This window comes from Malus domestica, chromosome 04 (genome assembly GCF_042453785.1).
Source record: "Malus domestica chromosome 04, GDT2T_hap1".
In the NCBI taxonomy this organism is placed as follows: Eukaryota; Viridiplantae; Streptophyta; class Magnoliopsida; order Rosales; family Rosaceae; genus Malus; species Malus domestica.
The window spans coordinates 25939326-25965273 of record NC_091664.1 but is presented as its reverse complement, the minus strand read 5'-3'; the positions used below and the strand labels follow the sequence as shown (position 1 = coordinate 25965273).

The 25948-nt window shown below is 39.4% G+C and overlaps 3 protein-coding genes across 7 annotated transcripts; 1 reads left to right on the top strand and 2 right to left on the bottom strand.

The window, feature by feature from the left end:
* Window positions 1-3828: 3828 nt before the first annotated feature.
* On the bottom strand, window positions 3829-5847 carry LOC103434034 (uncharacterized). The gene is made up of 5 exons (XM_070820717.1): window positions 5835-5847; window positions 5098-5204; window positions 4669-4746; window positions 4427-4528; window positions 3829-4129 (listed from the first exon to the last, which is right to left on the bottom strand). Exons 2-5 carry the CDS (start codon window positions 5191-5193, stop codon window positions 4028-4030), a joined length of 378 nt encoding a protein of 125 aa, XP_070676818.1. The 5' UTR covers window positions 5194-5204; window positions 5835-5847; the 3' UTR covers window positions 3829-4027.
* Window positions 5848-8429: 2582 nt separating this feature from the next.
* On the top strand, window positions 8430-14192 carry ABI3L3 (B3 domain-containing transcription repressor VAL2-like). 5 transcript variants are annotated; one of them, XM_008372035.4, is made up of 13 exons: window positions 8430-8998; window positions 9117-9244; window positions 9799-9880; window positions 9988-10089; window positions 10409-11061; window positions 11190-11286; window positions 11415-11589; window positions 11861-11937; window positions 12122-12436; window positions 12577-12626; window positions 12718-12831; window positions 12920-12987; window positions 13230-14159. In XM_008372035.4, the coding sequence occupies exons 2-13, from the start codon at window positions 9132-9134 to the stop codon at window positions 13988-13990; spliced, it is 2607 nt and encodes an 868-aa protein (XP_008370257.3). In that variant the 5' UTR covers window positions 8430-8998; window positions 9117-9131; the 3' UTR covers window positions 13991-14159.
* Window positions 14193-14336: 144 nt separating this feature from the next.
* LOC103433755 (probable serine/threonine-protein kinase PBL1) lies at window positions 14337-17876 on the bottom strand. Its single transcript, XM_029101332.2, has 5 exons — window positions 17612-17876; window positions 16204-16891; window positions 15712-15969; window positions 15339-15458; window positions 14337-15191 (listed from the first exon to the last, which is right to left on the bottom strand). Exons 2-5 carry the CDS (start codon window positions 16846-16848, stop codon window positions 14562-14564), a joined length of 1653 nt encoding a protein of 550 aa, XP_028957165.2. The 5' UTR covers window positions 16849-16891; window positions 17612-17876; the 3' UTR covers window positions 14337-14561.
* Between the last annotated feature and the right edge of the window lie 8072 nt (window positions 17877-25948).

The window sequence follows — 25948 nt, the reverse complement described above, 5'->3', positions numbered from 1 at the left end:
CTGCCCTAAATGCTAGTAATGAACATGATTATTGGATCATTGACTCAAGAGCCACGGATCACATGACAAATAAAATTAATAACTTACATGATTTTACAAAAATGACAAATTTTTCTCAAGTGTCAGTAGCTAATGGGAAGGGTGCCACAGTTGTAGGAAAAGGAAAAATCAACTTATTGTCAAAACACATAAAGTCAGCAGCCCTTTACATACCTTCTTTTCCTTTTCAACTTCTATCAGTAGGAGCTATCACCAATTCTCTAAACTGTCTAGTCATTTTCTGCCCTCACAATGTCATTTTTCAGGATATCATCACCAAGAGAACGATTGGTGAAGGTTTCTTGTTGAATGGGCTTTACTACTTGGCTAAAGACACTAAGAATCCCAAGTTTTTTCAAGTCAGTTCAAGTGTTTTTCAAGATCAACAACTTTGGCATCAACGTTTGACACATCCTTCTGATAAAGTAATGTCTTTTTTGTTTCCAAAAATATGTAAGGACAAGTTAAAGTGTGATGTTTGTCACTTGTCTAAATTTTCTAGGTTGCCTTTTGATTCTTCCACTTCTAGAGCTAGCCATCCTTTCGAAATCATTCATTCAGACATTTGGGGTCCAATACTAGAGTCCTTTGATGGATATAAATACTTTGTAACCTTTGTTGATGATTTTACAAGGATGACTTGGTTGTATCTTTTGAAATTTAAGAGTGAACTTTCAAATGTTTTTCAAGATTTTCACAAACTGGTTGGTACTCAATTTGCATCAAAAATTCATATATTAAGATCTGACAATGGCACTGAATACATGTCCCATAACATGTCTCAATATCTTAGTATTCATGGCATACTGCACCAAACTACATGTGTTGGCACACCCCAACAAAATGGGATTGCTGAGAGAAAGAATAGAGACCTTCTTGAGAAGACAAGATCAATCATGTTTCATATGAATGTACCAAAGAAATTTTGGTCACAATGAGTACTTACAGCTGCCTACCTAATCAATAGATTGCCTAGTAAAGTACTCAGTTTCAAGTCTCCATATGAAGTGTTGAAGGACAGACATAATGATCTCTCACACTTGAGAGTTTTTGGGTCCACTTGCTTTGTTCACAACCAATCTCTCCACCGTGATAAACTGGATCCTCGAGCAACCAAATGTGTTTTCTTTGGTCACTTATCTACTCAAAAGGGCTACAAGTGTTACAATCCAATCACAAAGAAAATAATGGTTTCAAGGGATGTGAGATTTGATGAAAACATGCCCTACTTCTCCAAGAAACTAAGTGATGCAGATCAGGGGGAGTTTTTGAGTGACATGTTTCCATTACCTAGTGTTCCCCTCTATCAAGAAAGTCCCATTTCACGTAACCCACCAACTCTATTGCATGAGATACCTTCATCTCAAACCACAGATATTGAACCTCAAGTTCCAATTCGTCGAAACCCTTCTAGGGTTCGACAGCCTCCACTTCGACTACATGATTATGTCACCTACACTTCTAGGTATCCTCCTACAAACTTTGTTTCCTATAAGCAGTTTTCCCCCTCTCGTACTTCTTTTCTTAATACCTTGGACAATACTCATGAACCACAAACATTTCAAGAAGTAAATGAACTTGAAATTTGGCAAAAAGCGATGAGGGATGAACTGCAAGCTCTTCATGACAACCGAACCTGGAGGGTAGTTAAACTTCCCGAAGGGAAGAAATCAGTTGGCAGCCGTTGGGTGTACAAGACTAAGTTCAACTCAGATGGGACGATTGAAAGGCACAAAGCTCGTTTGGTGGCTCGTGGATTTACTCAGACTTATGGCTTGGATTACAAGGAAATATTTGCTCCCGTAGCCAAAATGAACACTGTAAGGGTTCTATTATCAGTTGTCGTTAATAAGTTTTGGCCTCTTTATCAAATGGATGTGAAGAATGCTTTTTTGCATGGGGAATTAGAGGAGGAAGTGTACATGAAACTACCACCCGGACATCCTCAATCAGATGACCCCGACATGGTTTGTAAACTGCACAAATCTATTTATGGATTGAAACAGTTTCCACGTGCATGGTATGCAAAACTGAGCTTCATTCTTGAAAAGTTTGGCTTTCAAAGAAGTAGTGCTGATTCCTCACTATTTGTTCGTGATCGCTTGGTTGGAAAAGTAATCGTTTTAATCTATGTTGATGATCTTATAGTGACAGGTGACAATGCTGAAGAAATTCACTCTCTCAAGCTCGCTCTGCAAAACAAATTTGCAATCAAAGATTTGGGACGTCTCAAATATTTCCTAGGTATTAAGCTTGCAAATTCACAGGAAGGCCTCTTTCTCAATCAAAGGAAATACATTCCTGATCTTTTGAAAGATTCTGACTTAATAGATAGTAAACATGCACGTACTCCTTTGGATAGCAAGCTACAACTTAGTACTCACAGTGAAGTTTTCTCTGATATTACTAAGTATCAAAGACTTGTAGGAAAGCTTATTTATCTCACAATCACGCGTCCTGATATCTCTTATGCCGTGAGTATTGTGAGTCAATTTATACATGCTCCTACATTAGCTCATATGCAAATTGTGAAGAGAATTCTTCGTTATCTAAAAGGGTCTATTGGTCGAGGACTCCTTATGACAAAAAATGATAGCACTGCCATCATGGGATATATAGATGCTGATTGGGCTGGGAATTCTCTTGATCGCAAATCAACAACAGGTTTTTGCCCCTTTATAGGTGGCAATTTGGTAACATAGCGCAGCAAGAAGCAAACTGTCGTAGCTCAATCCAGTGCAGAGGCCGAGTATCGAGCTATGGCCTCCATTGCGTGTGAACTTATTTGGCTGAAAAGCCTTCTGTTGGATCTAGGCTTTCCCAGCAATGAACATATGTCTATGTTCTGTGACAATCAAGCTGCCATGCACATTGCTTCCAATCCGATCTTCCACAAGAGAACGAAGCATATTGAAGTGGATTGTCATTATGTTCGAGCACAAGTTCAATCCAAAATCATAACCACCTACTATACTCGCAGTCATGATTAGTTGGCTGACATTTTTACCAAATCTCTTCCTACGGTTCCGTTTCTGTGCATTCTGTCCAAGCCTCAAGGGATCCCCTAGATCCAGCTTGAGGGGGAGTGTTGGAAGAATAATGTTGTTGGAAGAATAATGCAAGCTTTAACAGCTCAGCTTAGGGAGCTTTCGGCTAGTTTTAGTGCTAGTGTTAGCTGTTATTCTCTCATCATTGTAAGAGCAATTCCACCCATGGAGCCCTTCCCCCTGGCAATCCACTATTCAATCCACCCTATTAAACAGTAACTGCCTTAAATGAATAGTAACTACCATTAATGAACAGTAATTGCCATTTACATCTCCACCCTTAGAACCCTTCCCCCTGGCAATAAGCAATTAAAATAATAGTTTTTTTTGTTTGTTTAAATAATAAAAAACCCCCTCCCTCTCTCTCTCTCTCTCTCTCTCTCTCTGTGTCTCTCTCTGACACAAAAAAAATAAAAAATTGCAAAGCCCTCGGGCCACAGGCCCGTCGACTCCCTACCCCCCCTTCGCTCGGGCTCCCACCCTCACTCGGGCCCTTCCCCGCTGGAGCTGCTCCCACCGGTCCTCAGGCCCTTTCTCCTCCCCTGTCGCCCGAGCAACCAGCATCCGCTGGAGTTGCTCTAAAGCTAGTTAGTGAGAGTGGAGGTCATCATCATGCTTGCTTAGCTGCCATTATTCTCTACCTTTTGTCCTCTATTCTTCTTTCCCATTTCTTCTTCTATATATGTTTGATCTTGTAACTGTTTTATACATGAAATATACATCAAAACTTTAACAGCTCAGCTTAGGGAGCTTTCGGCTAGTCTTAGTGCTAGTGTTAGCTGTTATTCCCTCATCATTGTAAAGCTAGTTAGTGAGAGTGGAGGTCATCATCATGCTTGCTTAGCTGCCATTATTCTCTACCTTTTGTCCTCTATTCTTCTTTCCCATTTCTTCTTCTATATATGTTTGATCTTGTAACTGTTTTATACATGAAATATACATCAAAAATTCAATACATTACCTTGAGCTGTGTCACCTTTAAGTCCAGGATCAACATCAACCACATTCAGCTGCACTGTGATGGGGATATCAACATCGATAAGCTGCAAGTACACAAAAAAGTACAGACTGCTTTTCAAAGACCGTAGTTTCCATACAAACAACCACGATTCATCTCAGCATGAATCTAAGATGTATTATCATAATGTCAATGAATTTAAATACATGACTCGAGACTTCTCTAAGTTTATTAGGTAGAGCGTAAGAGCTGCACTCGGACAATTATCCTCGGAAAAAAGAGCCATCTTGGCACAATCTATCTAGAGCATCATTTTGCAGAAAAAACTGGAAATCTAATAGCTTGAAAGCAATGGATAGCTCAAAGAGAATAAGGAAAGTACTTTATCATTCCAAAGAAGCAAATTGCAGTCCATTCCCTCTTTCAGCCACTTTGTTTTGTCCCCAATACTCGATTCATTTACACGAGTTTCTTCATAGGTAGTCTGAGACAAGTGAATGTAAAAACATGTTTGAGATAGAGAAATAAGGATACTTACAGCATTAGATGCCACATGTCTGACTATTTTGGAGTGCCAAGAACGAGCTCCCTAATTTTGTAAGTAGAGACTCGAGCAAAGAATACCAGGTCCATGAAGACAAACTGGGGACCGTCTTTGTATACGAATTGCTTTGTTTCCTTGTATATATTTGCCTCATTGATCTGCAAAAACAGTGAAACATGGGAAGGTATATATATGTCATTGTATAGAACCCGAAAGTTAAACAGTGTCATATGTTTGAAATAAACTAAAGTAAAGTATGTGACACGATCAGTTAAGACAAATATTAACTTGGTTCTCAGGTTAAACTGCTAGAAAAATGTAAAAAGGGCAACACCAAGCCAACAAGGCTTCCCTCTTTGCGAGGGTTGAGGGAAACGTCTATCGTACAAAATAAATAATGTCATATGCTACATGTTTCAGTTGACTTTGTTAAGCATGTCGGCAACAAAATACTATAAACTTCAAATATATCTGAACACGGAAATTAATGATGGGTCGATGAACATTACCGTGCTGCCTGCTCGAAATGTTTTCTCAACAGTGTTTCCTGATGCATAATTGCGCATTTTGGTCCTTGCAAATGCGGCCCCTTTCGCAGGTTTCATGTGAAGAAACTCTACATAAGGCCAACAGGCAGCAAACCAGTAAGCTTCAACTGGGTTATGAATAGTTTCCCTGAAGAAAAGAAAGCCCCCCTCAATGGGAATATTAGACAAACAAAAACAGACACCTCAGATATAGAGGCAAATGGCAATCAAGTACACCTATACGCAACCCGAACTTCTTAAGCAACGCTCGACACACCAACATCCCCCTACCCGAAGCAAAAGACATGATTTGAAAGCATGACGCAGCGAAAGAAAAAGGTTTTCATATCAGCTAAGCGTCATGGTATTCAAAAGGCTTTCGATTTTTTCGCATCTCGCATACCCATCACAATACCATGAGAAACCAACATGTACATTTTGACCCTCATGGACCAACTAAATGATACAAGCTCCCTAAAGTATGTTTACCGTAAAACTTACCCGAAAACAAACACAAATGCCATGAGATTAGTACTGAAAATGGTAAATTATCAAACAAAAAGAAACACAATAAAATTGAATTATATCATCAAAACTCAAAATTTTATGTACCCAATAAGAAAAAGGTCCAAAATTTTCGACTTTAACTCAAAAAGTGACTTAAAAAATGAGTCAGAAGAAGAAGAAGAAGAAGAAGAAGAAGAAGAAAACATAAGTACCTATAACTCGCCAAGGAGCTCAATCGACTTCAATGTTGGAACCCACTTTACTGTCATTGCTAGAAAAAGCCATTATCCCTGAAATTCTCACAATCCAGGCAGCATTTCACTGACCAAAACCAAAATTACATGAACTTAACTCAAGAAAAAGTAAAATCGAAGAGTAAGAGAGTCAAAGGAGTTTACTGGGAAATCCGAGACGCAGGGGGGTTCGGGAAGAACTCCGCATTGGCAGAAAGAACGGCTTGGATGAGATCGAAAGCGGCGAAATCTGCGACGGACGGCTGAGGATGGAGGAGGCGGAGGAGACGTTGAAGGAGGTTGCCGTTCCCGCCATGGCTGTGGATTGTTTGAGAAGCAAAGGTGTGTGCTTTTTTCACTTCAAATTGTGGTGGGTCGGAGTCTTTGCTTCGAGCCTTGTGTTGGGCTTGGGCCGGGCTCTTCTTCTCTCTCTCTGACTTCCATGGGTCCATGATAAGGCCCATTGGGCCTCAAATGTTTTTGGGTTTAGATTTAAAAGAGGTTTTAAATCAATAAGAGAGATTCAAAATCAGACCGTCTTGCACTGTGAGGAATAGATAAAATACTCATAGCTTAAGTGGTTTAGAGCATATACATTAGCGCCAGAGGTCCTACATTTTGTTCTACCCTCTCCATTCCCGCTTCTATAAAAATAATTAAGAAAGAGAAATACTATGAGATTGTAATCTAATCTGTGAATTAAATCAAACTTATAACATCCCAAGTTTTCCTACCCTACATCCATAACTCCCCATGCCCAATCCTACTTGTAGCTCAAGGTATTAGCAATACTATGTGCAGGGCTAGCCCAACTAAACTCAAAAGTTAGCACAGGTAGCCCTTTACTTAGTTGTAATTTACCATCTCAGCTTAGTTGGTTATAAACGTTCTTCACTAATTGTAATATGCGTGGGACCGCAATCACAACTCATATATAAAGTCCAAAATCGAGAAAACAAAATATTCAACGATAATCTCAACTACTTGATATTTAATTGTCGTTGTTGTTGCTTAGTTTCGTTGTTATATTTATAATACTGCGATTAACGTGTTAATCATTCTTGGTTTCAATCATAACCAATTTAATTAGTCCAAAACACCGGCCCATTCCTTGTTCATTAGTCCAAAACGACATCTCCAACACGTGCAGCACGTCCAGTCCACACAATTGCCGGCGTGACTCTTCCGTCGACAGCGCGTGCGCTGCCCTTTCCCTTTCAGCGCTTTGGTGGGTGCCGACATATAACGTCAGTTACGTCACTACCTACTATTATGGCGTCATAAATACAAAAACGTGTTAACGGCTGCGATTCGCTTAATCATTCCATCGCGAAACTCAACGCAGTTTGGCGGTCCGGAGACTCCCTGAAGACCGAAAAACGCAGAACTCGACGCCGCACACAATCTGGGCTTCGCGGTAAAACCGTAAATAAGTGGCGCGAGAGTGAGCTACTTGTAAATTCACAACTAATTCTTTATTGCATGCGAAATAAGCAATTGGACAGGAGAGCTACTACCGGCGCATTTTCCGGTGTTATTTTTATTTTTATCCATTTTAACTGTCATATTCATTATTAATTTGCGGACGTAATACTTTTTAATTTATTTAATCTAACAGTTGAAAATTAAGAAGATGTGTGTGGTACCACTACCCTAATTTTCTCAATTCATTTATTTAGCCTAGAGTTTGATGATTTTTTTTTCTCCTTCAATCCCATACTCGAACTTGAATTTTAACGTCTAAGTGCATGCAATAAAAGAGAAAATATTGGATTAAAAAACTCAGTTGTTAGTGAAAATTAAAATTCATATATTAACAATGTGGAAAGAAGGAAGCCAGAGTTAAAATTCAAATGTTTTATTTTTATTTTTTAAATACAATTTTTCAATGTTGACGTATATTTCAACGTTAGACTCAAATCTTGTTAGAAGCCAAATATACATTTCATAACCACAAGCTGGTGGCACAGCAGTAAAGGGCGGATTGCAAGGCTTCTTTCAAATTAAAAACTGGAGATCTTGGGTTCAAAACATGTTGCTGGTTGGAAGCCATATTTGTGGTCAGGAGAGGCCGAAATGCCTCTGTGAGTCTTCCCGGCCCCCGAAATGAGTGGATAATCGTGGCTTATCACCAGTTGTCTCCCTTAAAATATATACACACACATTTCATATATACTGCTCTTAATAACTTGGCTACGCTTGTTTCTTTTTTTACAGTGTTTTGTATTAGTTGGATTTACGTTATAGGTAACACGTTTCCCTCGTTTCATCAGCTCATTCATGTAAAGTAAATCTTTCTCGTCAGCGCAATCTCGCAAAGTAGATCTACTCGTCATTGTCATCGCTAAGTTGTGGAAGGTCTATGATAGGTAAATTTCTCTCGCTTATTCAGCTAAATCTCTTAAAACTAATTAATTTAATTCAAAATTTGCTGTAAATCAAGGTGGAATGTCTATGATAGGTAAATCTTTCTCGTCAGCGCAGTCTCACATAGTAGATCTACTTGTCATCATTATCGCTAAGTTTCTCTCACTTCTACAACTAATAAATCTCACAAACAAATTGATTTAATTCATGATTGTGATCAAATTACGGTGTCGTCTCAATTGCATGTAATTAAGTCTCTATTTTTCCAGTTGCATGTAAGTTTCTCTTGCTTCGTCGGCTTAATCGCTTAATCTCACTAAGTAAACCTATTTAACTAAATATTTATCTTTTCTTTTTGGTTTAATTTAAAGCAAAAATGGTTAGTAAGTGAAAACGAGAGAGTAGAGAGGGTGGGCTAGTTGGCCGAGTCTTGAAGCATAATCATCATCGTGCATGCGTTTTGTGTATTTTTCTTTCAATTTTCAACTCTGCATGCACACGTCTCCTCTTCTCCCTAAGCAACAACTGCCGATCTAACTCTCTGCTCGCCGGAATCCGATTTCAACTCCAAGTCCTCAACCATTCCGCCGCTTCCTTCTCGACAAAATCGCCGATCCCACTCCAATCCCTCCGCCGCCGAAAAATCAGATTGGTAGTGGACTCGCCGCCGCCGCCTTCCACTCCTACCTGCTCAAATGGAGCAGTTCTGATTCTGTGCAGCTGAAAGTTGCAAGCTTGCGGTTGATTTCTTCTCTTTTGTGGTTCTCTGTTCTTAGGTTTGCTGTTTGATTGGTCAATTTTGAGTTTTTTGCTTTCTCCGAAGTCGTGACGATTAGATTTGGGGATTTTTTTGGATTAATTCTGATTGGATTGAAATTTGTTGAAATTTTATAGAATTTGAGTGCGGAAATGGAGCGGCGGACTTGCATGAACGCAGCTTGCGGGACCTCGACGTCGATCGAGTGGAAGAGAGGTTGGGCTTTGCGATCTGGCGGATTCGCCAATCTCTGCATCAAGTGCTGGTAATTGAATCTTTAACTTTTGATTAAAATTTTCAATTTATGATGTTTAGAAAATAAATTAGATGGAATTTTACGGCCATGGATTTGGATGATTTTTTGTTTTTATTTGTTTTTGTCTGTAATTTCATGTGCTTATTGGGTTTTTATTTTCGACGGCTACGTGCTAAATTGTAGCTTTTGTCTGGATTTTAATTTTAATTTTAATTTTTCCACGAGTTTACTGGTTTATTTGGCATTTTATTTGTTATTTGTTGTATCTCTCTTACATCCTTATTTATTCAAACTGATTGTATTATTCATATTACGAATGGAATTTAACACGTAGTATTTGATATGATGTAATAATCGGCGTCGATAATTAAAATCTAAGATACATTTAATTCTTCAGTACCACCAAGTTATGTAAAGCTATGGTAACACCTATTCCGACGGAGAGAATGTAGAATTATATTGTCTTTTAGAAGCTATGGTAACACCTATTCTAAATGCTTTCTTGCGGATCACTTGAAAAGCTTATGGCTTGTATTGTGATGTGGAATTGGCCTTGACACTAGGTCTGTGTATGAGCAATCGATTTATTGTGATGTATACCACTCAGAGGAATCTGGTTGGAGGGAATGCGGAGTATGTGGCAAGGTGAGCATTTATCCAACAAAGAAAGAACTTTGTGTTTGGTTTCTTGACTTCTCCCCTTTGGCTCTTCCATTCAATACTACGCACTTAATAGAATTTGTTCTCTGCAGCATCTACATTGTGGATGCATTGCTTCCACGTTACTGCTCGATCTTCTTGACGGTGGTGGTGTGAAGTGCATAAAATGTGCAAAGGATTCGGGACCTCACCCTGTAAGATCAATTGCTATAGTCATATCAACCTTAACATACAGTTATGGTGGTAAATTTGTGATTTTTATAATGATCCTTGGGGAGTGACAGTCCTAAAGGATTCTTATGTATTTCTTGCTAGAAGGGTGTAATGTAAGCATGGAAGACAAAGCGTCCCATGGTCTGATTTTGGTTAATAACACCGAAGTCTTGTGATATTCTCTACCATCACAAAACTTCAGTTATTTCCTGCATTTAAGGCTATAGTAGAATCATGTTGCATGCTTAAGTGTACTCATATAGCTTAGTACTCTGATGATTTTGAAATGTGTTCACATAGATTTCAAGTGATGAAAAGCCTGATGGTCTTGGAACATCCAAAATCAGTGAACCGCAGTCAAATATTACAGCCAATCAATTGGATGGACGTGATGTTGAAAAGTTGAAGCTTGTGCAGTTGGGAAATAATAAAGATTCTAATGGACTTATGAACTTGCTTCAACTTCGGAACAACAACACAAATGGGCTAATGCTCAAATTGAAACATGATGATGTTCCACCTCCTGGGGGTGAAATTGGAGGCGCATGTTTTTCAAATTTTAATCAGGCACCCCATGGATCTTCTGACGCTTCCAAAGCAGAAGTTTTCAAGGCAAACTTAGGGATAAATAATTTATATGAATCACTTCCGCATACAAATTTGAGTATGACCCTCGGTTCACCTTTGGGAAAAGCAAATCCTTTTCCTAGTGCCATTGTTGATGAAAGGGAACACAGCAAGACATCCTCTCCACTCCCACTAGGAGTTAGGCCTCAACATCTTTTTCCAAAGCCCCCAAAATTGGCCCTTTCCACAGGTTTGGAGGAAAAATCTACAATGGTTTCACATGTACGTGTGGCAAGGCCACCTGCCGAAGGACGGGGACGGAATCAGCTACTTCCCCGCTATTGGCCCAGGATTACAGACCAGGAATTACAGCAAATATCTGGAGAGTATCCATATTTCATTTCTTGCTTTATTTAAATGTTAATTACTACCTCATCAATCCATAAATAAAATAAGGAAAATTTTCATGATTATCCCTCTAACTCAGCCTGTGATTTCCTTAACTTCTATCAAGTTCAAATTCCACAATTGTTCCCTTGTTTGAAAAGATGCTAAGTGCCAGTGATGCTGGTCGAATTGGTCGTTTGGTGCTTCCTAAAGCTTGTGCTGAGGTAAGTTTACTAGTTTATTAATCCCAACATTTCTCTGATATTTGTGGTCTTTGCCGTCATCTTTATTGGATTCATTACCATATTTTTCTCTACAAGCTCTTGTTTCAGTCAAATTTGAACCACTGCAGGCATATTTTCCTCCCATCTCTCAACCAGAGGGGCTTCCGTTAAGGATTCAAGATGTGAAGGGAAAAGAATGGATGTTTCAGTTCAGATTCTGGCCGAATAACAACAGTAGGATGTATGTTTTGGAGGGTGTAACCCCCTGCATACAGTCCATGCAGTTGCAGGCTGGAGATACTGGTAATCCTCAGTGACTGCATTTGTTTAGTTTTTATCTATTTGCGAGTGTGTGTGTGTGTTTGTAGATTTGGAATTTTCTTTTACTCCACTAGAATGCCTCTTGGGACCTTGGACCTTTGATTATGGTGAATTCTGAAAAAAGAAAAGAAAAAATTTGTTGTCAGGCCCTATTTTCTTTCTAAATGATTTTCCAGGGTAATTAGCGAAATTACTTCAGTGGAGAAATGTTTTACATTACTTACGCGATATTTTTTAATTAATTTTTGAACAGTGACTTTTAGTCGTATGGATCCTGAAGGAAAACTAATTATGGGGTTTCGGAAAGCATCGAATACTGTTGCAATGCAGGTAAAAGCCTCTTTCATTTGTCATATTAACAAAATGGATAATATATTATTGATATGCAAGTTATCAAAATAAACAGGATTCCCATCTTACTGCCATTCAGAATGGCCCTCACTCAAGTGAAACTTTGTTTTCGGGTGTTTTTGAGAACCTTCCTGTAATAAGTGGTTACCCTGGCCTTCTTCAGTCATTTAAGGGAAGCATGGATCCCCATCTAAATGCACTGTCGAAACACTTGACTACATCTAGTGGTGATATTAGCTGGAATAAAACTGAGAAGCAGGAAGGGAGGACAAGGGAGGGATTGCTGCTGCCGTCATTAGTTCCTGAGAGGAAAAGAACTAGAAATATAGGGTCCAAGAGTAAGAGGTTGCTCATTGATAACCAAGATGCTCTAGAGCTGAAGCTTACTTGGGAAGAGGCTCAGGATTTGCTTCGTCCACCTCCAGCTTCCAAGCCAAGCACTGTCGTGATTGAAGATCTTGAGTTTGAAGAATATGAAGTAAGTGGTTTCATTGAGATTTTCCAGGTCACCAGAGAACATACTGTTGATTTATGTATGCAGTTATTTCTATTGATAGATACTACTTTGATGGTCATAGATTGTGTGGCTATTAATGACTATAAATTTGTATTATCTAGGAACCTCCAGTGTTTGGAAAGAGGAGTATTTTCACAGTCCGGTCAACTGGGTAAGAACATACAAAGAGCATTCTCCTTTGCCATTCGACTCATTACACAATTTGTCTTGTTCTGATTCAATTGATATATTTGCTTCTTTAGGGAACAAGAGCAATGGGTACAGTGTGATAGTTGCTCTAAATGGCGAAGATTGCCAGCTGATGCACTACTTTCATCTAAGTGGATATGTGCAGACAATGCTTGGGATCGAAGCAGGTTAGCAATACTTTTTTTTTTCTTTTATCCTACAAGGTTTCTTGCAGTAACAGTAGTGCTTAATATGTCTCTAACTTTGTCTCGTCAGGTCTTCGTGCTCTATGCCAGATGAATTGAGCCCAAGGGAACTGGAAAATTTTCTGAGAATGAGTAAAGGTATGATGCCATCTTATTTCTCTCTTAACTTCTAAGGATCAGATATCATCTGTTTACTTAGGTTGCTATATCGCAGGTGCCTACATTTATGAAATCTTTCGATTTACTTAGGTTGCTCATCTGTTATGGTCCCTAGTCTCCTGACTCTTGTAGAATTGCACTCTTCATGAGAAAATTAAAGGTTAAAATTTCTTATCAAAATATATCTAGGAAATGTTTGAATTAACATCTCGTTTTTATAGAATTGAAGAAAAGGAGAATAGCGGCAGACCCTAGGCCAACCCCGGAGCATGAAGCTTCTGGCCTTGATGCTTTGGCCAATGCCGCAATCCTCGGAGACAGTGTGGCTGATCCAGAAGCTGCATTAGTTGCTACAACAACAAAACATCCCAGGCATCGTCCTGGCTGCTCATGCATTGTGTGCATTCAGCCCCCAAGTGGAAAGGGCAAACATAAGCCTACATGCACGTGCAACGTGTGCATGACAGTCAAACGCCGTTTTAAAACCATGATGATCAACAAGAAGAAACGTCAGTCGGAGCGGGAAGCAGAGATTGCATGCAGAAGCCAGCACACATGGGCCCCTAGGGATGAAGCAGAAGTAGACAGCACTTCTAGGCTTGTATCGTCGCACGTTGATCCTTCAGATAACGAGGCCAGGTCTGCAAATGAATCAGAATCCAAGAGCCAAAGCAAATTGGCTGAAACCGGGAAGGGAATTTTAGACTTGAATTCCCATCCGGGCCGAGAAGGAGACTTGCAAGCAGGGCCAGACCATGTGAGTATGATGTCCCTTGTACAGGTTGCAACCCTTCCTCTTGAGACATATTTGAAACACAATGGTATTACCAGCTTGATATCTGAGCAACAGGAAAGTTCGACGTCACATGTTCCGCCACAAGTCGCTAATGAGACCGACGAACAACTTGACGATAATCACCGTCTGGAGCGAGAAACCGGGGGTGAAGAAAGGCCGGATCAAATCCAAGATGACCCTCTATGATGAAATTCCGGCGATTTTTTTCTTTTCGAAATTTTTGTCGACTGGTTTCGTGTGTAATTACAGACTTTTATGCCTGTTTTCTTTGGTTTGCAAGCTGAGAGTGTGAATGTACGTTACATTATAGATTAACTTGTAAATTAATGTGTAAAAAATAAGTCTCAATTTCAAATTCTCACCTCTGCATTTCATATTTTATACACTACATAAACATATTATCCAAGTTCGACGTACATAAATGCATCCCGAATTCAAATCCTTCCCCCCCTTCACCTAAGTTTAAATTAAAGTAATAATATCGCTCGTGTACAAAAAACCGGAAAACTTAAAACGATGAGGAGGCTTGACAAAAAGAAAACTGAACTGATTGGATTTCGTAGTAAAGGGAAAGTAGATGTTCCCAGTACAACCAGTCATGCACTATATCTACAAAAGGACATCCTCGCTGTTTCGTCGTCTGCCGGACGAGACGACGGTAAGGTGGAATCACATCTTTTATCTCCTATATATTGTGTTGAATCACGACGAACAACAAATTAAAAAATAAAATGATAAAAAGGCACATTATAAACAATCAAAATCCCTCAACACTAGCCCTAGGAAGAGTCGATGATGATGATTTCCGGCTTTCCTGCCGGTCTAACTCCTCAAAGGTGAGGGTGGAGGAGCAAGCACGCGGAGGAAGAGACATTAGTAGGGCAGGTCGTCTGGTAGGTGAAATGGATGGACGGGCGGCTGATGGTGGTGAAGGAGAGAAACTTAACCGAGGTGCAGGGGTAAGAATTCCGTTAAGGCTGGGTGATCTTGACATGTGTTTTCCGGCAAATGCTGGCTCTTGCAATGGAAACCTGCACGAGTGCTTCATGTCTTGTATGATCTTGAGATGCTCAACTACGGTTCTCATGGTAGGTCTTTCTGATGGGTCCTTCTGAAGGCATTTCTGTGCAATGTCTGCCACCCTTCTGGCTGCTTGGGATGGGAAGCGGCCTTTCAGCTGAGGATCCATGATTAGTGAAAGTCGGCAATCATCAGCTAAGAAAGGCCGGCTCCACTTAACTAAATTTCTTTCTTCCTTAGAATGACGGCTGTCTAAATTCCTCCGGCCAGTGAGTAGTTCCAGAAGAAGAATCCCAAAACTCCAGACGTTGCTTTTTGGAGTGAGCATTCCTCTCTCGAGTGTCTCCATTGATAGATTTGCCACAGCCTGCATAATGATAAAAAAAAAGGTTACACATTTAGAGATGTATCAGATCATGTTAAAATTGTTAGTTTGTGTGGGAAATTAGTGCCTACGTACAAGGTTTGAAGACTAATAGCTACTCTGAAATGGAAACAGAACCAACGAACTTACAACGGAATTAGTAGAGATCTCTGCCTCCGGAATTTGGCCGACACAACCATATCCTGAAAGCTTTGCACTAAAATCTTTATCAATCTGTACGTTGGCGGTTGAAAATTCATAGTACATCGCCTGTAGATATGTGAGGTAAATCAATCATCACATAGATGTAGGAATACATGTGATGACATAATCTTTTACAAGACTGAGTTACTTAAAACGTCTAAACACCACAAGCATTTTGACACTAAGGTGAAAACGTAAAAAGAGTTACATTTACCAAATTAACGAGCAACTAGCAATATCAGCTACATGTGCATTTATACACGCATCACTTTATTTCAACTGCTTTTAAAAAACAGATTCAAGAAAAAGTCCTAATTACCTGGAAAGGCCCTTCTTCATGCAAGAAAGTAAGACCTTGTGCAGCACATAAAGCAATTTTCATTCTTGTATTCCAGTCTATTGGAGGCTTGTCTGATCTTCCATACAAAAGCCGGTCTAAACTTCCATGATTGAGCCTCTCATACACCAACATTTTCTGTTCCGAGCCCTCACGTGCATGGAAGCCAAGCAATTTACAAAGGTTTGGATGTTGCAAAGTCGCAAGGGTGTTTATCTCATTTATGAACTCCTTTAAACCCTAAAAAGAAGAAAAAAGAAAGTGAGATTATTGCGCAAACAATCTGAAGTGTACAAGCAAGCGGCAAATCCTAAAACATGATTAATTTACCTTGTTCCATGGCACGAGACATAATCAAACAGTGCATGGAAATCAAGGAATAGATGTGAAAACATGTTTTGAAAAAGGGAATGACAAATCCAACAAATCCGATCTGTAATCTTCATCCTAATAAAATGAATGTTGATTTGTTACCTGAGTGGACGGGTGAAGGCGAGTAACAGTAGCTTCAAACTTCTTTGAGCTCGATGAATCATCTCCAAAGGAAGCCTTATATATAATAGATGAAAGGCCTTCCGACAAGCATTGGTCTGAAGAAAAGTTGTGACAAGCTGATGCTATTTCTTCATACAAAAAGTTCCGTAGTGTTCCGGCAGGTAGTGTTCCAGTTGATAGTGCTGCTGTAGGAGGCAGTGGCAATGGTCCAGAAGCATAGAGAGAGCCGCTATTAGTCACCGACTTAAAACTTCCTGTAGTCCTCAGTGCAGCAGCAACCTGGGGTGACGGGAGAGGAAGAGGTTGGGGAACCGGTGACAATTGTTCCTTCACTGTTCCAGACCGGTACTTTGGGTCTTCTGGTTCTTCATATTCAGAGAGATCGTCTTGGTCTGCCGCATCAAGGGTCGATGGCGCTGATAATGCCCGTGCTCTATTGCTGACGACTCTATTAGCTGGTTGAATAGGTTTCACTCTGTTCCTAAAACTCGGGGGTGCAGACTGTAATGACCGGGTCTTGGGTTCAGGCAACGTAGTTGGTTTTTGCTCCTTCGGGACACGTTTAATATGAATAGTCTGCTCAGACTTCTTCTTCTTGCTCTTCAAACCTGTGAAGCACCCCATTTTACGTTCAAAACTCTTTTCTGCGTGCAGTTGGCCTACCTTTCTGTGATAGAGAAACAAAGTGAACATGATGTTAGGCTGGATGAGCAGATATCGAATTCGAAACAAAAGAAGCCAATTAAATTGACTGATAGATGGAATATGCATCTTCTCCAGAAATGAAATAAAATAAAATAAAACAACAATAATTGGGGGATCCAATTATACAGTAAGGTTCTGAAACAGATGCATTCCACTGCATAATTTGGATGAGTGGAAATCTAAATCACATCACTTAAATACCTAAATCTCCCAAATGGCAAATTGCAAATTACATAATATTCTCCATCACCAATGAACAGTTTTTCTACTAAATTTCAACTCCCATGGAATCAAACTATAAACCCATTAATCAATTCTTGCTCCTTTTGAAATTTGACAAATTACCCATTAAAAATCACAAAAATTCCCAGCCCAGATCCATAAAAACCCGAAAATTAGACAAAAACCAATCAATCACAATTGGATAATCACCAAGGAGCTGAAACAAAATTACCAATTTGTACAATACACTCAAATCAGCAGCATACCAACAAAACAAGTAACAGACAAATGAATCCACGGCACACGTGCCCAGAACTTTCTCGAGAAAATCTCAGGCAGAAGGAAAAAAAAAACCACCAAAAATTCACATTTTCAAGATTTCAAAGAGCAAAAAGAACAGGGAATTGAATATACATGAACAATTTAAAACCAAAAGTAAAAAAAAAGTAAAAAAATTTACCAGGTTTCATGCAGCTTCAAATGGATTTGAGAGAAATGGTGGACAAATTGGAATCTGCGGCTTGGATTTTGGAGGAGAAAAGGCCTCAAACAAGTCAAAGAAAGCAGATTGGGAAGGGCGAGGGAAGTGAGATGGATTTTAGAGAGGGAGAGAAAAGTAGACAAAAGAAGTTTTGGGAATATTGGAATTGGGGGAGACAGAGAGAAGAGGAGAGAGAGAGTCTCAAAAAGGAAGGGAGCCCAATGAGCAATGGTCAAACCTACCATAAACCATTATTTAATTATCCTAAAACAACAGAATTGGATCTCTTTATTTTGACGATTTTACCCTTGAATCAATGAAAGTTATATGGAGATTGGAAACGTCATGCACCTAGAACATCATTTAGATTGCCCTTAGTGGTTTTTATTTATTTATAAATAAACTATACTATTTACATTAAAAAGACATGAGAGTCGATTAAATTTCATAATGAACTAGTAATAATGTGGTTTAAATTAGCATTTGCCGTCTTTGACGAGCATTGAACCTAAGATATCTCACTTACAAGTAAAGATGAATATCTTTAGACCGTAACTTTTGTGCTCGTAACTTTTTTAAAGTTGGGAAAGAAAATGACCATAACTTTTGAGCTCATATTTGAATATGGATTAAATACAAGCCATGAGGAAAATGAGTTTTGTTTGCATCAATAAACTTTGTCTTCCTCTAGAAGTGTATTAGGATATCTTCAATGTAAGAAGCAAAATATTTTGAAAATGTTGTGACATATGTTCTTATCAATATGTGATTGTGTAAATCCTAAGTAGAGATAAAATAGGAATCCTTTGGGATCTAGAAGATCTTTCCTAATATACTTTGTATTACTTGGAGAGCAAGTTTCTCTCCTCCTAATTACTATAAATAAAGGCACAAGGACTGGGGAATTAACACACAATTCCTCAAACCTATTCTCCATTCTCTCTTCTTCTCTTTGCCGCACCTATCTATTAAATATAGGCCACAACACGTTATCAACACGCTCTTCACGCTGTGCTTAGAAGAATTTAAAGGGAATTTATTCATCTTCAATCAGGGGAGTATTACGTTTCAATTATTTTTAATTGATTAAATTTTAATTTTATTGAATTCATATTCTTTTATTGATTCAATTTATTTTTCTTTTTATGTTGAACGTAATACAAGCTTGAAGATGAAAGCCGAAATTGAAGAAATAATTTTTCTGCATCAAACCAGTTCATTCATATCATCACGCAATCAGGTTCTTCTAAAACAACGGCTTTTAACTCGATATTTTTGAAGCCCTGATAGCATGAACATTCACCATGATGCATGACCCAACTTTACGTTTAACATATTTTAGATTCTACATAAATTGTGTATGCCTCATAACCAAAATTGCTGCAATTATGTGAATTTGATATTTTCCATGAATAGAATCTTACATATGTACATGCATTGAAACTATTATTTGCATATGCATCAAAGTAAATATGTGATTCATTGAATTATATATGCATATAATTGATTTGAACAAGATCGGAATTGGGGAATTAGGGTTCTATTCGAACCCATGCCTTTGCACCATGCAAGGTCGCAAGGCCGCAAGCCACCAGGCCCGCAGCCTGTGATGGCCCAGCCCGTCCCTTAGCCAGGCCTGCAGCCTGCATCCAATTCCCCAACAAAAGCCGAGAAACCCAGGAAACCTTAACGCCAATCCCAGCATCCACCACCATCACAGGTTGGCCTGCAGACCACCCTCACACATCGGGTCACCATGTTTGACGGCCTGAAGCTCGTCCTCAACATCAATTGACCGAGATTCGCATAAATCTCATCGGATTTTTTTTGAAAAACCCGATTCAAAATTCTAGGGTTTTCACAATGAATGTCGAGATTTTTTCGATTCTCCATTCCTATTTGAGGTTTTCGACGACCCACGGACTCGATCAAAGCATCATTGTCCACAAGCCCACCGCCTCACATGGCATCGTCGATCAAAACTCGGTCTTCTTCCCCGATGAACACACCCAACTACGGCTGGGATGTTTTTGGACTTTCCCCGAGCCCCATTTGGGCTCTGACTCTCGGCCCGGTTTTTTTTCCGCCTTGGGCTCACCTGAAGTGACCCAAAACCCCTGCTTAGGCCTATTTGTTTCTCGGCCTGCAAAAAGGAAAAAGAAAGAAAAAAAACATTTGTTTTCAGCTTCTTGGGTCTGCCTGCAGCAGCCCAATCCCTGCCCCAATCCTTTCCGTGGGCCTGTAGCCCTGCCCGAGACCCCCAACCCAATTCTTGGGCCTGGGATACACGGCACAAATTTTTTTAAAGCCACCCGTGGCTTAGTTTTTGTTTTGGGCCCCGAATTTTATTCGCCTAATTTTTTTTTAGGCCCAATGGGTTTATATTTTTCCCCACATCTTTATTTGGCCCGAAGTCCAAATAAATTAATTCAATTATAATTATCCACCTAAAAGTTATATTTTTGCACATACTTGTTGCATATTTGCTTGCATATATATTTGTGTTTGCCTGCAGATATTATGAACTTAAAATTCATACTTCCGAACCCCAAGTTTCGGAAAAGTGCCATATGAACCTGAAGTTTCTTAATGCGCAACACTCATGTTGAGACCCGAAGTTCTCCATGCTTAAAACCGTTTAAACCAAACCATGTCTTAGAACCTGAATGTTCTAAATTTGTTGGTTATGGAAATTTTATTTCCTAAAACATTCTTGTTTCCTCCATTCAGCGTATTGTCGAACCGTAACAAGTTCGATTTCACTGATTTGGAAGTTTCGAATAGTAAACTACTTTATGTGGATACAAGACGTGAATAAGCATCCGCCATGATCCTTATTCGAAGAATTATGCCTGAAGCATATCCAATGGAAGTACCTCCCTGCTGAGGACTCCATGACTCTTCAAATCTGTTATGGACTGTTTCAAATCATGCAAAGATGAATTTTTGCCTGAAGCAAAACATGATTGAAACTGTTACGTCCATGAATAGGTACAATTCTCGTAGTCCATTTATGAGACTCATTTTGCTCCACCTAATACATTTGGAAGAGCGAAATTTGACATGGACGGCCTATTGGCCGAACCCCATTGTTTTTTTTGGTTTATTTTGTGAATAATTTATTTTGTTCTCGGATTTAAGATTAGTGTTTGGATGTCACCATTATTCTCGAATAAAAGAGTTAATTAACGAAGATTACCACATGTGACTACAATTAACTCATGCTTAGGTATGTTTTGTGGGGAAGTTAGCTGTCTGGTTCTATGCTAACTTCATACCTAATCATCCCCCGACAACCTTTCAGGCTTATCCAACCTGATTGTGGGGCATGTCACTGCCCTATATTGTCCAATGGTATTAACTTTACCATAAAGGGAAGCCTTATACTCACTTCGTTCCGGAAGAACGCATTTTTGAGCTTTAAGGATATTCGAGAGTATTATTACCATATTGAAACCAATGTAGAAAAATGGAGTAAAATTCCTTGGCATATTACCATTTTGCACTTCTTACGAATATAGTTAAATGCATATTCTAGAGAAGATGGAACGCTTAACGAATGGATTACATCCATTCAAGTCCACTATGTGGCCGGCCAGAAGCCTGCGATTCCTAAGGAATTTTCGCTATGGATGTACGTTTGAGATATCTAGGATGATTCGTGATGCGCCGTTTTGGGCATCCTTTTACCAGAAGTAAAGAAATCATACCTGGACATGTATTATACCTTAGCACCCTCCATCTTTTTACAAAGGATTCAAATGGGACATTTGTGGATAGATTCAACCACCTTACGGACCATTTAAATATTCTATAGTATTGGTTGATGCTTCTACACGTTTGTCACACGTGTGGTTGTTGTCCACAAGTTGCATTCTCCACACTGGTAGCTCAGATTAACAAGCTCAGGGCTCACCACCCTGATTATCTGATCAAATTTATTTGATTGGATAAGTTGGAGAATTTACATCGACATTTACATCGAACAATTTAAATCTATATGGATATTGCATGTCGGTTGGGTTTTTGAAAGTTGAACATCCAGTCCCATGTTCATACCCAGAACGACCCAGCAGAAGTATTCATTAAACGCCTTCAAATGATTGCGTGGTCGACTGGTCATACGTACCACAGTTCCCGACCTCTGCTTGGGGCCATGCAATATTGCAAGCAACCATGTTGGTCTGCCTGAGGCCCATCACGACCCAACCTTATAAAGCGCATGTCAGTTGGTTACCAGATACGAACCTGACATATCGCATATGCGCGTCTTTGGTTGTGCGGTCTATGTGCCATTTTGCGCCGCCCTTACGTACACAAAAACAAAAGGGTCCTCAGGGAATGATGGAAATCTATGTCGGTTATGATTCTCCTTCTAATATTCGTTACTAAATAACCTTTGACAGGCGATCTCTTTACCGCTCATTTTGCGGATTGTCACTTTTATGAGACAGTCTTCCCGTCGTTAGGGGGAGATAAGAACGTCACCGTTCCTAAAGAACGACGCGAATTATCGTGGACGTCCCCACTATGTCTTATATCGATCCCAATCTAGATCGTCAGAGTTTAACCAGACATTTCCTCTGATCTAGAAAAAGTGACGAGATCACATATACCAGCTGCAAATGTGCCTGCAAAGATGTGTACCAAATGTACTTCGGACCTTTGTCCTGAAAGTAGGAAAGCCACAATTGTGGCCGACCCTCGTACATTGACGGCTAGCCAATCAATCTATCTTATGCCAGAAGCATGGTAGATCACTCGGTTCGAGGATTCACCTCCCCAAAAGAGGAGGAACGTGGCACGAATGAATCCGCCCCTCGATCGCTGTCTCAGACCTTTTCATCTCATGAGATTAAATCCGGATTACTCCCGAGACCTGAAGTTCTTGGTCCAGTATACTAGTTTGGATGAGATATTGGAATTGGAATGAGATTATCATAAATGATGTTTCATTTATATGGTACCGACATAAATGAAAAGCGACGATAACGAACTGCGTTCCGTTGATTAATATCAACGTAGAACTGATTGGTCAACTAAAAGAATCAATCTATGACGAATGAGATGAATGAAATAGTGCAATATGACGCCTTGTGGCGCAAGGTTTCTTTCATACGCCATGTGATTGATCGCAGCATTACAAACGTGGTTGTAGTATCTCTGGGATCGTGATATGAACCTACATGGAGTTTCCAAAGGACTTACATGTACTGATTCAAATAGTTCTAGACCACAAGAACATCCTCTTGATTCTCAAGCGGCCTTCACTTTACGGATGCAGAACTATCCGGGTAGATGTGGTATACCCGTCTAAGTGAATATTTGATTAGTTAGGGATATATGCCCCTGCGTGTATAAAATCCGAAATTGCTAAAGTTGAGAAAATTAACTCGCATATCGGACTATAAGATGAATGATCTTGGGAGAACTTGACATTACCTCGACCTGAAGTTTCGAGCTAGTTTTGATGGTATTCTGGTCCACCACTCAAACTAGACCCAGAAGGTGTTACGTCTGAGTATATCCTGATCATCTGTATGCTAGATGCAAATGAGACCTTTACGGAGGGTATGGAGCATAAGGTTCCATATTGGAACGTGAGGCAGCCATATCTAAGTACCATTGGCGTTTGTTGTACTTAGCTCAAATGCACTAGATCAGACATCTTATGTGTTGATAATCTTTTAGCATAAAGCAGCACTGCGCCTAACACGCCACCACCAAATTTGGTGTTAAAGACGTTTTTCTGTTACTACGGATTTGGGCTTATTCCCTATGCATCTCAGAATAGATCACACCCCCTTGATCTTCGGAATGATGCCTACCTTGTGGGATTCGCTGAATCAGACCATTTGTCTGACCGCACAAGGTACGTTCCCGCATGGTTATGTCTTTACCATTAAGGAACACCGCAATATCTTGGAGGTTAACTAGATAGACCTTTTTGTTGCGAAACTTTGAATCGTTCCAAGACTCACTATATCTCATCACGTGAAAGATGTAGTCGAGAATTCTTGTTGAGCATATTCAAAATCCTTGCGATTTTCATCCATCGTTGAGTCCCAACAACGATCCATGAATACAACGCTGTATGAATCGACCAGATCATGATACATCCAACAAAGTCAACACCAAGCATATTGTGTCTACATCAGCATGAGCATCAGAAGATTGAAGTCAAGCAGTCCAATCCCAGACAACCTTACCAACATCTACACAAAGTCACTACCAAAGTCTACCTTCCAGAAGCTTGTCCAATGAATTGGTATGCGTAACTTTCTCATTTGCAATGCTTGTAGTTTCATTTGGAAGTTTTGTCAAACTCAGGGGGAGTATCTAGAAGTATACTCACTTGATCTTAATGTACTCTTTTTCCCTACGATTAGGAGCATTTTTCCCACTGGGTTTTTGCTACCTAACTAGGTTTTAACGAGGCACCCATCCTGGGCTGATCATACCCTCGTGAGCTCTTCTACTTGCGTCCAGAAGACGTATAGTTTTGACTTAATGCAACTTCTCACTTTTCTCCTTAGCCTATGGGCTTTTCTCCCACCTTGGGTTTTGCCATAGTAAGGTTTTGTGAGTTTTACCACTCCTGCATTCTTCCGTCTTTTGAGACTCGCATTCGCTACTTGTGCCGACTAAACGAGACGATTTCATCCACTACTTCTACATTTGCCTGAAGATCTGATGCGCCATCTACTTGAGTATTTGCACACTCAAGGGGGAGTGTTGTGACATATGTTCTTATCAATATGTGATTGTGTAAATCCTAAGTAGAGATAAAATAGGAATCCTTTGGGATCTAGAAGATCTTTCCTAATATACTTTGTATTACTTGGAGAGCAAGTTTCTCTCCTCCTAATTACTATAAATAAAGGCACAAGGACTGGGGAATTAACACACAATTCCTCAAACCTATTCTCCATTCTCTCTTCTTCTCTTTGCCGCACCTATCTATTAAATATAGGCCACAACAGAAAAAGTAAAATGGGATGTAAATATTATTTTTGTATCTCAAATTTGCATTTTCCATTGGAGACACTCTAAGAAACTCACATTTGAATTATAAATTTTATTTGTTTTTAAACAAATTGTTCTTGGTTTTTAAACTATCCTTTATCATACCAAAGCAACCAACAATTTGTGGTATAATTAAGGATTAGCATGTCTTAGATTCGACTTTCACTCATACCAACAAAAACTTACTAGATATTCTTGAGTGATTTTTATTGTTTATTTAGGATTACTAATCCAAGAATTGACGTTGCTTTCTACTAACTAAAATCACTTCCAAGTTCCAACAATATTATAACGTTGAAACTTAAAATGTTTTTAAGGTCATAGGCGTAGTTTTTGCAAAATCACGTAATACAAAAAAGAAAAAAAAAATAAAAACCCCTTGAGTTTGAATTAAAATAGCAAAAAAGACTAATAAAATTAGTTTTAACAAAACACTTACGAGCAAAAATATTTTTAAACAAAACATTTTGAAGCGATTTACTTCTATGAGTAATAAATTCATAAATGATCGTATTTCGTCTATTGATGTTGAAAGTGGCCGACCATGATTTGTCAAAGTTTTACTTGGGAAATGCTTGAGTTGTATAATTATGGACCTTGGTCAAAATTATCTTACAATCACAATGAGGTGGTTCCGTAGTTGAAGGTAAATTCTAGGCTAGCATTACTCATATTGAATTCGATTTCTGACGTTAGTGGGTCACACGATGATGGTTAGGAAGAGATTAAAATATTTTTGTGAGCCTTTCCGACCTTCGAAAAACTGTCATAACGAAGTCACAACAAACTATTCTTTTTTTTAAAAAAAAAAAGAAAAAAGAAAAAACAATTGACACGTGTCTTGTTGTCAAGAAAACGGTTACGTGTCTAACTGCCAATGATACATTGCACTTCACCATCTGTGACCGGGAAAAGACCCCACTTCCTTGTACCAAATCCGAGGGCGTTTTGGTCATTCTATTTTTTAATGTATGCGAACACAATCTGACCAAAATGGTAAATTCAAAGATTCAGCACGGTTTTCAACGAAGAGCGCCTCGATTGAAGTGACATCCCAGTCAAAGTTTTTGAAAATTTTCATTTGGTATTTTAAAAACGGCACGTGTCCAGTTTGGTGATGGGTCTTTGACTCGCAACTTCCACCGTCGGATCTGCGGGCTTAGGGCAGATCGACGGCCCACATGCCGCCTACAAAAAAGCACGTAGGACCCACTGACATCAGCTCTTTTTTTGTATTTTAGTTAATTGGTGAGCATTGTCACGCGCCTGCCCCATGGAGGAGTAATTCTC